Here is a 13,878-nt window from a genome sequence, read left to right as displayed (position 1 = left end):
AATGCATGTGTGTCAGACACGTGCAGACTCTTCCTCCTTGTTCCTGAGACATACGGGGTGACGATTCACGCAGCACTTGCCTTGCGTTCCCTGTTATAAGCGACCTAGCAATGATTCGAAGCACACAGGAGGAGTCTGGCAGTTAATGCAGACTACGTCATTGGCAATAAGGGACCTGAGCACCTGGGTTTTGGTGTGCTAGGGGTCCTGGAGCAACCCTGAGGACATGAGGAACAGGACAACTGCACCCTGCTTCCACCCAGTGGTGCCTGAGGGGCATCATTAGTGCCTCTTTCTCCCTCCCCAGTGAACAATTTTTAAAAGAGGGTGTCGAGGAGCTTCCTTCACATTCAATAGTTGAGCCGCATTACGTCCCAGGTGCTTCTGTGGGGCATCTAGAGAGCAAGTGTTATTTAGTGATTCTCTCCAGTATGGACTCATGACAGGTTTTCCCCTCAGTATAATTTAGTTTCCAGTTTCTTTTGATGAGCAGGTATGACTGATGTAACCAGGTAGACAAAAGTTAGTTTTTCAAGTTTTTCTTTGGCCTGCAATCCCAACAACTCAAGAAGCTGAGGCAGGAGGATCACAAGTTCAGGGCCAGCCTCAGCTACTTAATGAGACCATCTTGAACCACAAAAAAAAAAAAAAAAAAAAGACTGAAGAGGGGCTGGGGCTGAGGCTCCGTGATAGAGGGCCTCTGGGTTCAATCTCCAGTAGTGCAGAAAAAGTAAAAGAATAGAAAGAAAAATATCATCCTCTCTCCCTCAAGTTCCACCTTTCTGTGGCAGCTGTGTCCTCCAGTGGCTGCCTCTGCTGGGCTGTGCGTAGATATCTGGGAGCCCGAGGTGCCACCAGAGTCCCAGCAACCCCTCTCCTCTTCTCCTGCCTTGCCCTGTGATCCCAGGAAGCGGGGTCGCCTTTGTGCCCATGGCCTTTCCACCTGCTCTGCTCCAGGGCCTCAGGGGCCTCTGAGCAGCAGCGAGAGGCTGCCCAGGAGCTGGGAGATCCCACAGGCCATGAGGGTGGGAAAGAGAGCACAGCCTTGGGAGGCAGGCAGGCGAGAGTGAACCCAGCCTCCAGCACCTCCTACTGCTCGAGGGGTGTCCCGCTAAGGACCACTGGTTCTTCCTGAGCCTCGCTTTCCTCGTCAGCAAAACGGGAACGATAATATTCACTGGAGGTTAGGTGAGCCAATATATGCCAAGTGAGGCGTCACGCTTGGGGGCAGCTCCTTATTCACAGGTACTGCTATTACTGAGAACACCTAGAAAACGGGTCAGTTGAGGAGCTCGACCCTGGCGGCACTTTAAAAGCATCTTAGGAATAGCCAGGCATGGTGAGTGGCATGTGCCTGTCATCCCAGTGAGTCAGGAGATTGAGGCAGGAGGATCTCAAGTTTGAGGCCAGCCTCAACAACTTAACAAGACCCTGTCTCAAAATAATAAATAAATAAATAACAATGGGCTGGAGATGTAGGTTAGTGGTACAGCCCTTGCATTCTATTCCCAGTACCACAAAAAATACGTAAGTAAATAAATAAAGTACCCTAGGAAGCTCACGAAAGATGCTGAGGTTCAGATGGCGGCAGATATTTTCATGTGGCTACAGTGCATTCCACTTCCTTTCCCTCCACAAATCTATATCCACAGCATCCTTCCCAATGGTCCAAATCACCATCTCCAAGAGGCCCTTAATAATACTCCCAGGAGGAGGGATTTTTTCCACATCCCAATCTGATTCAAAATTCGTATGGAATTCGTACTTACCATTATGTCAACTGGAAAACATTCTCAAGTTACTTCTTACATTTTAATTTTCTTCCTATGTGTGTGTATTTCTCCCATCTGACGATGAGCCAAGATAAGGCCTCTTGGATGTGGGACACACTCTGGGTTCTGTATACACCCAGGTGATCAAAAAAGACCAAGCGACACACAGATGGGGTCCGTGGTTCTCAAACTGCAGCCACAGACCTGCAGCCTGAACTCACCTGGGGACTCACAGGGAGCCAGTCCTTGCCTTTCTGAGCCCCTCAGGACTGCGTGCCACCCCGGGGGTGGGGCCCTCTGTTTTAACACATCCTTCAGGGGATTCTGGGCTTGCCCGACTTTGAGGTCCGCCAAGCTAGGCTAGAAGCTGGTCCCCACCCACCACGCCAGGTAAGACCTTTGCTTCCTCAGGAAGGACGGGGCCAGCAGAAGTGTGAAACGGGTCTGTGTGCCACTGTCCACGTGTGTGGCTGAAACCCTTCAGAGCAAGACGAACAGTCTCACCTGTAAATTCACATCTAAGATCTCATCCCCTTTATCTAGTACCACGTATTTCTCATAAGAAATTTGCCAGAAAACTTAAGGTTTACCCCTTTACAGGTCCATTTTGAAGCCTAATTACTCCTGTCTTAAGTGGAATATCTGCCAAACATTAAATTTGTCATTGTGACCCAGGAGCCACACTGTAAACTGGCATGCCGTACTGGGCCACCAGCAGTTTGGAGTTTGCACAAAAGCATCGGCAGGTGCCCTGCCACCTTGAGTCTCTGCACGGGTGTCCCAGTTTGTCCTTCCGTGGTTACCACATGCTGCTTCTTCAGCGTGGGCTCCTCAAACAGCCCCAGCCTCCCCTCCATCTGGGCTGAGGCGGCAGAGAAGACCCTGCTGGTTCAACAGTGTGCAGACTGAGAGTAACGGGGCCTGGGGGAGCATCCCACCATCCAGCCCCCACTCCTTCACCAGCCAGGGCCCCTCTGAGCCTCAGCCTGCCCATCTCGATGAGACCGTTTCCAGGGAGCCTGACATTTGTGCTGCACTGAATCCTCAGCCTGGATTGAATGTGGGTTTTCAAGGTGCCGGCAGGGAAGTCGGATTACCTGGTCTTGGAGTTTCTGGAACATCAGAGGGTGTGGTTCTTCCAAGATCTTTTCATTGAGCCGCGACTGCCCCTCCACATTGACTTGAGATGAGGCCTTGTTGGACAGAAAGGTCATGTAGATCTCCTTGGCCTTTTCCTGCATCTGGAGGAGACAGAGGGGCCCATCTGTTACCTGCAGGCCCAGCCCTTCCCCGCCTGGGTCCCTGCTCTGCCCTTGGCCAGGCTCAGAGGAGCTACAGCCTCAGGAGCTCCAGCTGCCACTCCAGAGCCCCTGGGAGGGCTCGTGGCAGCCCAGCCCACCCTCTGCCCTGCTTGTACTTCTGTGCCCGCATCTCCTATTAACAGAATCTCTACGCTAACCATTCAGAAATGCCGAGAAAGCACCCTGACCCAGAGTGAGCACTCGGTGCCCTTCAGGACCATCCTGTGATAAATCCTCCAGATTCAGGGCTCGTGGGGATATTCGCAAGAAGCAACGAGGCACTGAAGTATGCTACGATGAACGAATGAACCTTGGAAACATCATGCTAAGTGAAAGAAACCAGACGCGAGAGGACACGCACTACATGACTCCGTTCACATGAGCTACGCAGAATAGGTGAATCCAGAGACAGAAAGACTAGTGGTCGCCACAGGCTGAAGTCAGGGGGTGACTGCTTGATGGGTATGGCGTTTTTGTCTGGTGAGAAAGAGAGTACCGGAACTAGACAGTGGTGACATCTGTACATCACGGCGAACATACTCAACACCACAGAGGTGTGGACTTTAAATGTTTGGAATGGTATGGTGAGACTCCCCAAAATGGTCAAAATGGCGAGTTTTGTACTAAGTACACTTAACCACTATTAAGAGAAGTGAAGGACGGAGTGTGTGGCTCAGTCGTAGAGCACATGCTTAATATGCCTGAGCCCTGGTTCAATCCCCAGCACCGAATAAAAGAAGTCAAGTTAAACGGTGCGCACATGCCCACCAGGGATCAAGCGCCTGCTATGCTAAAGACCCCTGAACATCCAGCAAAGCGCCATTTCCCGTAAGCCCCTTCCCTGATGAGGACAGGGCCAGGAGAGGCGCCCTGCGGGCAGACTCAGGACGTGGCTCCGAAACCTTCAGTTCCACTCAGTTCCCTGCCTGAGAGGCACAGCGACCTCTCCAGGGTGTGTGGCCTGTCAGCCTCCAGGGCAGGGTGTAACTCGCCCACGGCCCACCCTGAAGTCCCCAGTACAATCCTGCCAGGAAGCCGGAGCCCTACGGAAGTCAGACAGCGGAGATGCAAAGGTGACCACACATCAGCACTCCGGCTGCACCCAAACCCGACTGTGGCTGGCGCAGAGCACTCCCTGATGGGAAGGAGCCGCTTCGTGGTAAGTACTTTGTCTTCAAAACAATATGCCTCGTGGTAGAGGCTGCAGACCTGGGGACTTCCCCTGAGAGGTCTATTTTCTTTCAGAGAAAGGAGACTTCCTGTGCTTCTGCCTCACCTGCAGCAAAGACGGCATTTCTCCAAACATCAGGTCTAAGGCATCTCCTTCCCCTCAGAGAGGGCCCCCCAGAAAGGCCTCTAACTCTCAGCCTCATGGCTGTGATTCGCCAGGGAGAGAAGGGAGCTGAGCGGGGCCTGCAAAACTGCCTTTCTCTCCAGAGAGCCTCCTGGGGCTCCGAGCCTGCTGCAGAACTTGGCTTAGAAAAGTCAAAAACCTTCTGGTCTTATGGAAACCACCAGAAGTCTTCCATAACTGATGTTTGAAAACAGGGGGAAAGAACATTTGTGGTTCCAGAGGCTAGAAGACCCCACTGGGCTGAGGCTTGACCAGAGTCCCCTGGGAAAGCAAGCCTGTCCAGTGGTTACAGAAAGACCGCCCGGGCAGGGGTCGACCCCAAGCTCGGGCGTCTGCTCTTTCTTGACTCTCAACATAAATAATGAGTTGCTGTCAAACTCAGAGACAAAGAGCCCCTTAAGGTAAATATGGATGTTCCAAGGACAGGTCTGGGGACCATCAGCGAGGCCCAGGGAGAACAGCATCTCTGTGCCTCTCAAAGACCCATCCGCTCTATGGAGCCACGAGTCTCCCTCCCATCACCCCCTGCTCTGCCGGGAAGGAACATTTTTGGAAAACCACTTCCTGTTTTACAGCTGCTTCACAAAAGTAGAATTTCAGCCTGTCAGAATAGCAAACTCCATGCAGAGGCTTGAGAGCAGAATGATTTGAGGACTCCATTCCCCTAGAACACACACACACACACACACACACCACACACCAACAGACCCATGTGCATACACACATACACACATGTGCACACACTGCCTGAGGAAATCCAGGCTCTCATAAACAGTTCTAAAGAAGAGCCAGGTAATGAGCAGCTTGAGGTTGAGGTGGGGGCCAGCAGGCCGCAGGGCAGGAAACAGGTGGCCGGCCTGCAGGTGTACAAGCCCCAGGACCCAGCAGCCCTCCCCTCACCCACCAGCAGCGCCTCCTGAGTGTCTGAGAACAGGAGTCCTAAACCTGCCTCACAACTGCTGCCCTGCCACGGACGGAGCATGCACTGAGGAATGGCCGAGCAGCAGAGCTTATCTGGGCCAGGATAGGAAGCATGACTGAAAAGGGAAGCCCCGAGACCGCCGACCACAAGCCAGTCACGGGAAGGCCTGCTGTCCAGGCCGAGAACACTGAACACAAAAGAAGAACCAGTCACTTGAGCTATCTTGGTAGATTTTTCCAGAGCTTTGTTAACCCTATTCTAGCTGCTGTCAGGATGAGAATAGGAGAGTCACCCTGGAGGGGTCATGGACCTGAAAAGAAGGCCAGTTTCTCTTCCATGGTCCTGAGAAACATACCAGATCCCAGCCGAGACAGGGCCTCTCCCTCCCCGAGGACACCTAACGTGCCCAGCTTCCAACACACCCAGAAGGTGCTGCAAAAGGACCCAGCCTGGGCCACCAGCTCAGGACCGTGGATGGCAGCGTCTGCACCCAGGCGAGCGCCTTTCAGATTCTGCCGTCTGGGCCTTTCCTCCAGGCCTGGCAATGTTTCTGCTTGCATACACTCGGAGGGTGGGCCCTCGAACCGTGCCCCCAGCCGGTGCCTGCTCAGGAGAGGAGAACTCCTTCACTATCAGCCCCAGAAACACCCTCCACAAAGCTTTGACAGCAAAGCGCTCAGTCGCCCAGCACTTGGAAAGATGTGGCTCGGTCCGTGGGTTCCCCTCCCTCACTCAGGAAACATGCTTCTGTTTCCCCACTAGGAAAATAAAAATCTGCTTTGACTTCACATCCCGATGACTAATGGCCCCCACATCCCCAACTTCTGTGGAAACATCCCAAAAGAAAAGTGGGCACTGGAGTCCTTTCTTCCCCCCAGTCCCTCCCAGGCCCAGCCAGCCAGCCAGCTCAGGCAGTCTCCGGCCTCCCACCGGCCCCCAGCCTTGCAGCCTCCCCTACCTTCATCTTCCCAGCTCCCTTTCTCAATGGCTCAGGATCCTCCAACACCTCTCTGTTCCTATCTTCTTTGGGCTCTTCTCCCTCTCTCCTCTCCCTAAATTCTGGGGTCCCCCAACTATGTGCTCTGCCAAGGTTTTGGCCCAACATTCTCCCCCAAGCCCATGTGCCAACTGATCCCTAGTGACGTGGCCAGGGATGCCCCACAGACACTGCAAACCCTCCACCAAGAGCAGGGTTGTCCCTCCAGTCAGTGCCCTGCAGCCTCTCCTCCGGGACGCTGGAAACCCTGCGACGCCCTGCGACACCCACTGGGCCTCTATGCTTTCTGGCTCTGCTCGCTTCACCCTGAATGCAGCCCCCGGGATCCTGCCCCTCTTCGACCCTAACACCCCGCTGGAGGCACACCGCAGGAGATAACGTGTTAAGGGCACTGGGGGACCAAGCCACCAACTGTGTTCATGTCGGTTTCAGAAACAGGAGGAGGCAAAGAAAGTACTGAATAAATGGTACAAGAAAAGTTTTGAGAATTGGCCCAGGAAAAGGAAGGAGGCTGGAGAAGGAACAGATGATGGGCAGATAGCAAGGTGAACACACCTAGGCACCTGCAGGGCTTGGAAGGGGCCACGAGAGGCCCGGCCAAGGGCAGCGACTCAGGGTTCAGGCATCAGGTCACCAGATGGAAGGGACGGGAGGGTGGCAGAAGGAAAATGTTAGTCACCCAGGTCCTTGAACCCCACCTCCAACCCCAAGAGCCCCAGCCGCCTCCCTGTCCCTTCCCCCTGAAGCCTGGAATTTTCTAAAGAAATGAACTAAGGGGAGACCCAGGACAGAGACCGGAAGGAGGGTGCAGAGGCGCTGCTCAGCAGAGTGGAGGAGGTTCAGTGACGCTCCAAACACACCCAGCACGCCTCTCCCACCCAGCGGGTAAACACAACCGCCAGTGGCCCACCAGGAAGAGACCAGAGGGACCTCGTCTGGAGAAAACAAAAACTAAAGCAGAAAAATGAAGGTAAAGTTGAAACCTTAGGCAGGAACCAAAAGCCAAATAGACAAAGATAGGAGGAAAGAATAAATAAAATTACAGGCTCAGTCCAGGGATGAGGGTTGGGAAAAGAGACCAGAACCAGGTTAGGGGGTGCCAACTACTGGTTATGGTCCCAGCTACTGGGCAGTTGAAGAGGGAAGATCACTGGAGCCCAGGAGATCAAGACCAGCCTGGGCAACATAATGAGACTCGGTCTCAGGAAAGAAAAGGAGAGGAAAGAGAAGAGACCAGAAGAAAATAGAAGAAGTTATTTAAAAAACAAAAAGCCAAAAACAAAAAACAGTGGAAGCTGGGTATGGTGGCTCACACCTGTAATCTCAGCAACTCGGGAGGCTGAGGTGGGAGGACTGCAAGTTCAAGGCCAACCTCAGCAACTTAGCAAGGTCCTAAACAACTTAGTGAGACCCTGTCTCAAAATATAGAAAGGGCTGGGGATATAGCTCAATGATAATGCACCCCTGGGTTCAATCCTCGGTATAAAAAAAAAAAAAAATAGAAATAATAGCAATAACATAAGAACATTTCCAAGAACTATAAATTTCCATATTCCAAGGCTTTACAAAGAGCCCACGAAATGAAAGGACCCTGGCCCCTCCCAAGCCCCTGTTTGAGAATATTGGTAATGAAAAGCAGATCCTATACTAGTCCAGAGGGGGAAAAAGCAAAACAAAACAGCTTATACCTAAAATGCTGGCGCTTAAAAGCTAAAGACAAGGGGACAGGGCTGAGGATGTGCTCGGCGGCAGAGCGAGCGCCCAGCATGCGCCAGGCCTGGGTTCAACCTCCAGTACCGCCATCGCCCCCCGCAAAAAAAGAAGGTGCCGACAGTGGGACAATGTCCTCAAAGCTCTAAATTTGAGCTTAGCTAACAGGCCAAGAAGTGACCATGCCTGCAAAGTTCCCAGTGAGCTGCAGCCCAGAGTTCCTACACCTCAGTGAACTGGGAGAGTTGGACAAAACCAACACTGTCGCTCCACAGTCCCCAGCTGCCCAGGTCCCCTTCTCAGCTGTTGCTGGCTGTGTGCCACCAAAACAAGGGAACAACGCAGCAGAGGAGGATCCAGATCCTGGGAAGGGATGCCTTTCCCCTTGTGGTGGCAGAGGAAGCGAGAGGGTGGGAGCAGAAGTCAGAGAGCTGTCCCCCCAGAAAGCAGGACTTCAGGGACGACCTGGCAGCACTGTGGGCCAGTGGGGAATGCGAACGCTGGGAGAGCAGAGAAGGGCCCTAGAAGGAAAACGTAGGCCAGGCGCCTGTGATCGCAGCCACTGGCGAGGATGAGGCAGGAGGACGGCGAGTCTGAGACCAGTCTAAGCAACTAAGGGGGCCCTGTTGCGAAATAAAAAGGGTTGGCGATATGGCTCAGTGAAAAAGCACCCCTGGGTTCCATCCCCAGCACCAGGAAAAAAAAAAAAAAAAAAAAAAAGAAGAAAGAAAAATGCAATATTAATCACCTCTTTACAAACAATAAGCAATACATTCTTCATCATAAAAATGCTTACTTAGAGATCTAAGTAAGCAACCCCTGAGCTACAGCAGGAAGACGCTGTATATAATAGAAGAAAAAATAAAAAGGACTGGAGAGGTAGCTCAGGGGTAGAGCTCCCCTGGGTTCGACTCCCAGTATGGGGTGGGGGTGGGGGGGAGACAAAAGTCACATAGCACAGGCTGTGGCCAGAAAGAACGTCCAAACCAGAGGCCGAGTGAGCTCCGGAAAATGCTGAGGAAAGAGAATGACTCCTTATCATATCCACTTGTGAAGTGAATGAACATGTTTGTTCCAAGGAGCATGTGTCACCTCTGAAATTTTCGACACTTTAATAAAAAAAGCCTCAGGGCTGGGGACTTACATAGAGTGCTTGCCTAGCATGAGGCCCTGGGTTCATCCTAGTGCCACAAAAAGTAAATAAATAAATCCCAAAAGCATACCCAGGAATGAGATCGAATCATAGCATTAAACAAAACAGATACAAAGAACCCACGCCACAGGAACCCGCATAACTCTGCCAACTCTAAAATACTGTTAAGATGCAAAGTGCTGTTATGTTTAAATGCCAGTGCGGGTCACCCTCAGAGCTGTCATCATCAGGAACCCTGCCCCACCCCCTCCCTCGGTGTGGTTTTCACAGATCTGTACCAGCTGCCAAATCCCTTCCGATCCTGGCCACACAGGCTCCATGCGTGTGCTGACTGACGGACGAATGAATGAACTCAGGGTAGCCAAAGAACAATACCTGGTTAGAGTTTCTCCTGAGATCTGATAGGACATACATGCTGGTTTGTTTTCAAAGCTAACGACATCTCACAGGCTAACTCATGGAGAAAAGGCACTTGAGAGAAAAAAAAAGGTCAACCATAAAGAAACTGAACCGGAGAGCGTGGTTTTGGGAGCTGACTGCCAATTATGGACACCTGGAAGGGACAGCAAACAAGGGACCCCATGGAGGGAGTGGGAGGTGTCACCCTCTCAATTTCCTAGGTGCCCAGTATCCCCCACAATAAATGTAGAATGTCAGGACCTTACTAAACTAGGGGGCTGCTTTTCCTACCTGTCAGGTGGCAAAGTACGGACCAGGGAAGGCAGTGGGAACCCAGCGCTAGGCAGCTGTTTGGTGCTTTGGAGAGCAAAGCCTCAGCAGGATGGGATGTGAGCCCAACTCTCAAGTCCATTGCTACGGCTGAGACTGCAGGGCCAGGGGAGAGGCCTGCTGCCTGTGGAGCCCCCAGGGCCAGTGGCCTGAGTGTACAAGTGGCAGCGCACTGTGGCCCAGTGTGATTTGAGATGCTTGTATACCACAGGGAGGAAGATGGAGCCACAGACAGAGGGAAAGACAGAACCCAGGCGACCAACAACTAAGTTATACAAGATATCTGAAGTCAGGGAGAGCTGCATGCTTAGAGCCAAAGGATGAAAACAGACCCGACAAGGTTCTCTTTGAAATGACGGAGGCAAAATCGAGATTTGCATCAACCCCACAAGTGCCTCAGTTGACTGCTAAGATAAACCCTCCCACGGCCTCCCTGCTGGGCCAGATGTGATAAGTTTGATTGCGAAATTCAGTTAGGCCAAGTCCAGCGCCTGCATCCTCCTACGCTTCTGAAAATAAGAGACTCAAGCTGACTCCCTAGTTTTACTTCCCGTGCTGCAGGACAGGCGAGAGACCTCACAGCCTGGAGTCAGAGAGCTGGGTCTGCGTCCTGGCACAACACCCTGGGTGGCCTTAGGTGAGCGGCGCTTGACCTCTCAGACCACACGCCTGCACCTGAACGGGAACAGTTGAGGGGCTCAAGGCAATGAGCCACACTGAGCCCGGACAGCCCAGGGTCACTGATGCCTCTGTCCTTCCCAACACCCGCTGTTTTCTCAGGCAGCTGGCAGGTGAGGGTGGCATTTGCTGTACTGAAGTAATCGTCAGGCACGTTCCAGGCTTATGATGGGCACCAGATGGGGGCATGGAAAAGGGGCGGCCCTATTCTATATGCCTGTAGGATGTGGACAGGCAGTGCCACCTAACACTACACCTGCTCCATAGACACTGAAGTCCTACAGAGGTTTTCCCGGGTCTTGGCATGAGGTGCCCTCCGTACCCTGGCACCCAGGTTCCCAGGTGTGGCCACACCTGTCCCCGGCCACCTCCTCAAACAAAACCCTTCCACTTCCTGGTCATCCTACAAGGTTGGTCTCCCCTCATGCCATCCCTGCACCCAGGGACACTATTCCCCTTCCCAGCCCCCAATTCAGGTTTCAGCTTTGAGTCACTCCCCCTGGGGGACCCCACTGGCCGCCCACTGCTGGGGCTCCCACAGGCTCCGCACTTCCATTCCTACTCTCAACACACTTACAGAGGTCTGCTCTCCAATGCCATTTGTCTAGCTCACCCCTGAGGTGCCTCCAGGGTCTCTCAGGATGCCTGAGGCTGAGCAGGTGCTCCACAAGGTCTTGGTGACTTCAACTGAACTGACACACACAGAGCAGGCCATATGCCTGGGTAACCTGAGTGCTGGTTCACGTCCAGCTTTGCCACAGCTCGGGGGACCTCGGCTTCCTCGTCTACACTGCAGCGGTGGGCTGGCCCTAACACCCAAGAACAATGGGCAACTGCTCAGCCCTCACACCGAGCTAGGCTTTTACAGTGAGGCTGGTTACCTCTGTTGCACAGGCGAGCAGGTACTGATGGCTCTGGGCCCTGTCCAGGGTGTGGGGGACAAAGGAGGACCAGGAGTCCTCCTGCCCTGAATCTTACCTGTCCAAAGTGCGCCCTCTCACCTTATTTCTAACGTCCCCTGAATCCTTTCACCACCTACGATGCTCTAGCCAGAGTTGTCCAGAGGAGGAAAATGCCAGGAGATGCAAAAGCCCTGCCCGGTGGGCAATCCATCTTAGAATCGGTAGTGGTCACTCCAGAGGAGGCGGAGAGGGAAGCCACACTGCTCCCTCTTGGGGAAAACGTGCCTGAGCTTAGAAGTGCCTCACTCAGAACAAACCAGTGTTGTGCACCTTCCAAGCAGAGGACCACAAATGGTGGCGGCTGGTCCCCTGAATTCAGGCTTTTGGAGATGGAGGCTCAACCACTGGCAGTCCACAAGCCACATCTGCACATGGAGATGTTTTGTTGGGCAGGCGAGGTTTTAAATTTTTAAAAAATGAATTTCAATATTTAAAGTCGATGGTTTCACATAAGAACCCAAATGTCAGCTTCTCTTGAAAAGAAGTTGCACTGGTGTAAAAGCAGGAGAAACAGCTTGGACACCAGGCCCCGCAGGATCCCGGGAAGGAGAGTGGGCAAGCCAACACCTGAGCGCTCATGGGGACAGAACAAAGGAAGCCCTGCCGGCCACAGACCCCAAACACCCCAAACAAGCCACCCGGGCCCCACAGCCACAGGCCAGCAGCCTCACCCCGGCATGGTGCTCACTGGCCCCTGCAGGATTGAGCTGGTAGCCCCATAAACCAGGTCTCATAAACCCACCAACCTAAGGCCTCCTTTGAAATCTCCCCACCTCCCTCACACCCAGTCTTCAATGGCAGAAAATGCAGCCCGCGTGGGGGACTAAAGGCTACACTCAATAAAGACACATCTACTGGGAGATGCATTAGACACTCTCACATGGGGTGTCTACCAACCACGAGGGCTTCATAAAGAAACACTAAATAACTGACAATCCACCTGGTGAACGCTGTGTTCTGATCACTACTCTTCTGCTGATCGTTTCACTATGTCCAAAAAATGCCAACATGGCAAACTCTGGGGAAGTATCCTCAAGACTTATTCATGAAGAAAAAGAGCATATACACAGTGGCAAACCCTAAAGGACATAAATCATTATTTTTACTCTAAATATTGGTCCATTGGGACGACACCAAAACATTGCAATGTGGATCAACTCTCTTTTTCAAATTACTAATATTTGATCAACATAAGATACCTAATCAGAAGCTTACATTTTTTCCCCAAGCCTAATATAAATCAGGCTTCTTTAGGCAATTTCAAAATCTATGGGAAAGCAATTGTAACTGGCTAAGATAAAGGAAAAAAATTACCAAGAAAATAGTCACAAAGTAGAAAAAAATACCTGCTTCTTATCTTGCATTTTCTTAAAATCTTCGCACGCTAGCCAAAACAAAACATTTTCTTCACTGAATTCCTTTTTCAAAAATTCCTATGGATTAAAAAGAAAAAAATATATCATACAGTATTCTACTTAAAAACAAAAAAAAAAAGTGTTTTCCTTCAAGGAATGATTTGGCAAAAATTCAACAGATGAAGTTGGCTCCTTACCCTTTGAGAACTCCACCCTGAAAATAAAGAGCATGTGTAATGTTAAAGCTAGAATTTCCTATGCATTTGACCTTAATGGCTTTGACACTGTAGGGAAGAGTAAAAATGAAGCAGGAATCTACTTGCGTTTCTAAGCTGACAATAAATTACCAAAAAGTAAATTAAAGTGGAAGATGTATTAGTTCCTTCCAGCCACTGTTTAAACAAAGTACATTCCTCCCAAACCAGGCCCATATTTTTTTTTAAACAAAAGAAAAGAAAACATATTAAGCATGTCTGAAACACCACAATGATGACTATTTTAAGCTGGAGGTGTGTTTTCCTTCGGCAGCTGTTGGGGAGTTGGTGCGTGGCCGGCAGTTCTGTTCTGCCGAGTGGAGGCCTCCCTGACATCAGATGGTGCTCACAGGCCTGTGTCTGGGACCCAGGAGCCCTGGCACAACCTGCCACTCCCTCCCTGACAGGGTCCCACAGCACCCTGGCACAACACTCAAAGACAGACGTTGCTGAGGCCCATTCTCGAAATTCACATGTGTCGTCCAACTAGAGGTCTGCTGGCTGAAAAAGTCATTTCTAGGTGGTCCTGAGAGTACCCATCGGTCTGCCCTCTTGGAGGTTCTCTTCTCTAAAGACACTTGTCTCTAGGACATTTCAGAGACATCCAGACCACACCTCCAAGGCAGCCCGGAGCTGCAAATTTTATGTACAGACTCCACCAGTGGGCTCAATACCTTTCCTCCATGGCCTC

General features: G+C 51.7%; 1 protein-coding gene across 2 annotated transcripts in view; it reads right to left on the bottom strand.

The window, feature by feature from the left end:
* RGS10 (regulator of G protein signaling 10) overlaps positions 1-13,878 on the bottom strand; it is a 36,400-nt gene that overhangs the window by 9,931 nt on the left and 12,591 nt on the right. For both annotated transcript variants that reach the window (XM_079137172.1, XM_079137173.1), the window contains exons 3-4: positions 12,925-13,011; positions 2,870-3,013 (exon numbers count right to left, since the gene is read on the bottom strand). In XM_079137172.1, coding sequence (XP_078993298.1) covers positions 2,870-3,013; positions 12,925-13,011 — 231 coding nt within the window. The remainder of the gene's footprint in view (positions 1-2,869; positions 3,014-12,924; positions 13,012-13,878) is intronic.

The sequence above is a fragment of the Sciurus vulgaris genome (assembly GCF_902686455.1).
Source record: "Sciurus vulgaris genome assembly, chromosome: 4".
NCBI lineage: Eukaryota > Metazoa > Chordata > Mammalia > Rodentia > Sciuridae > Sciurus > Sciurus vulgaris.
The sequence above is the reverse complement of the archived record's forward strand: the minus strand, read 5'-3'. Positions and strand labels throughout refer to the sequence as shown.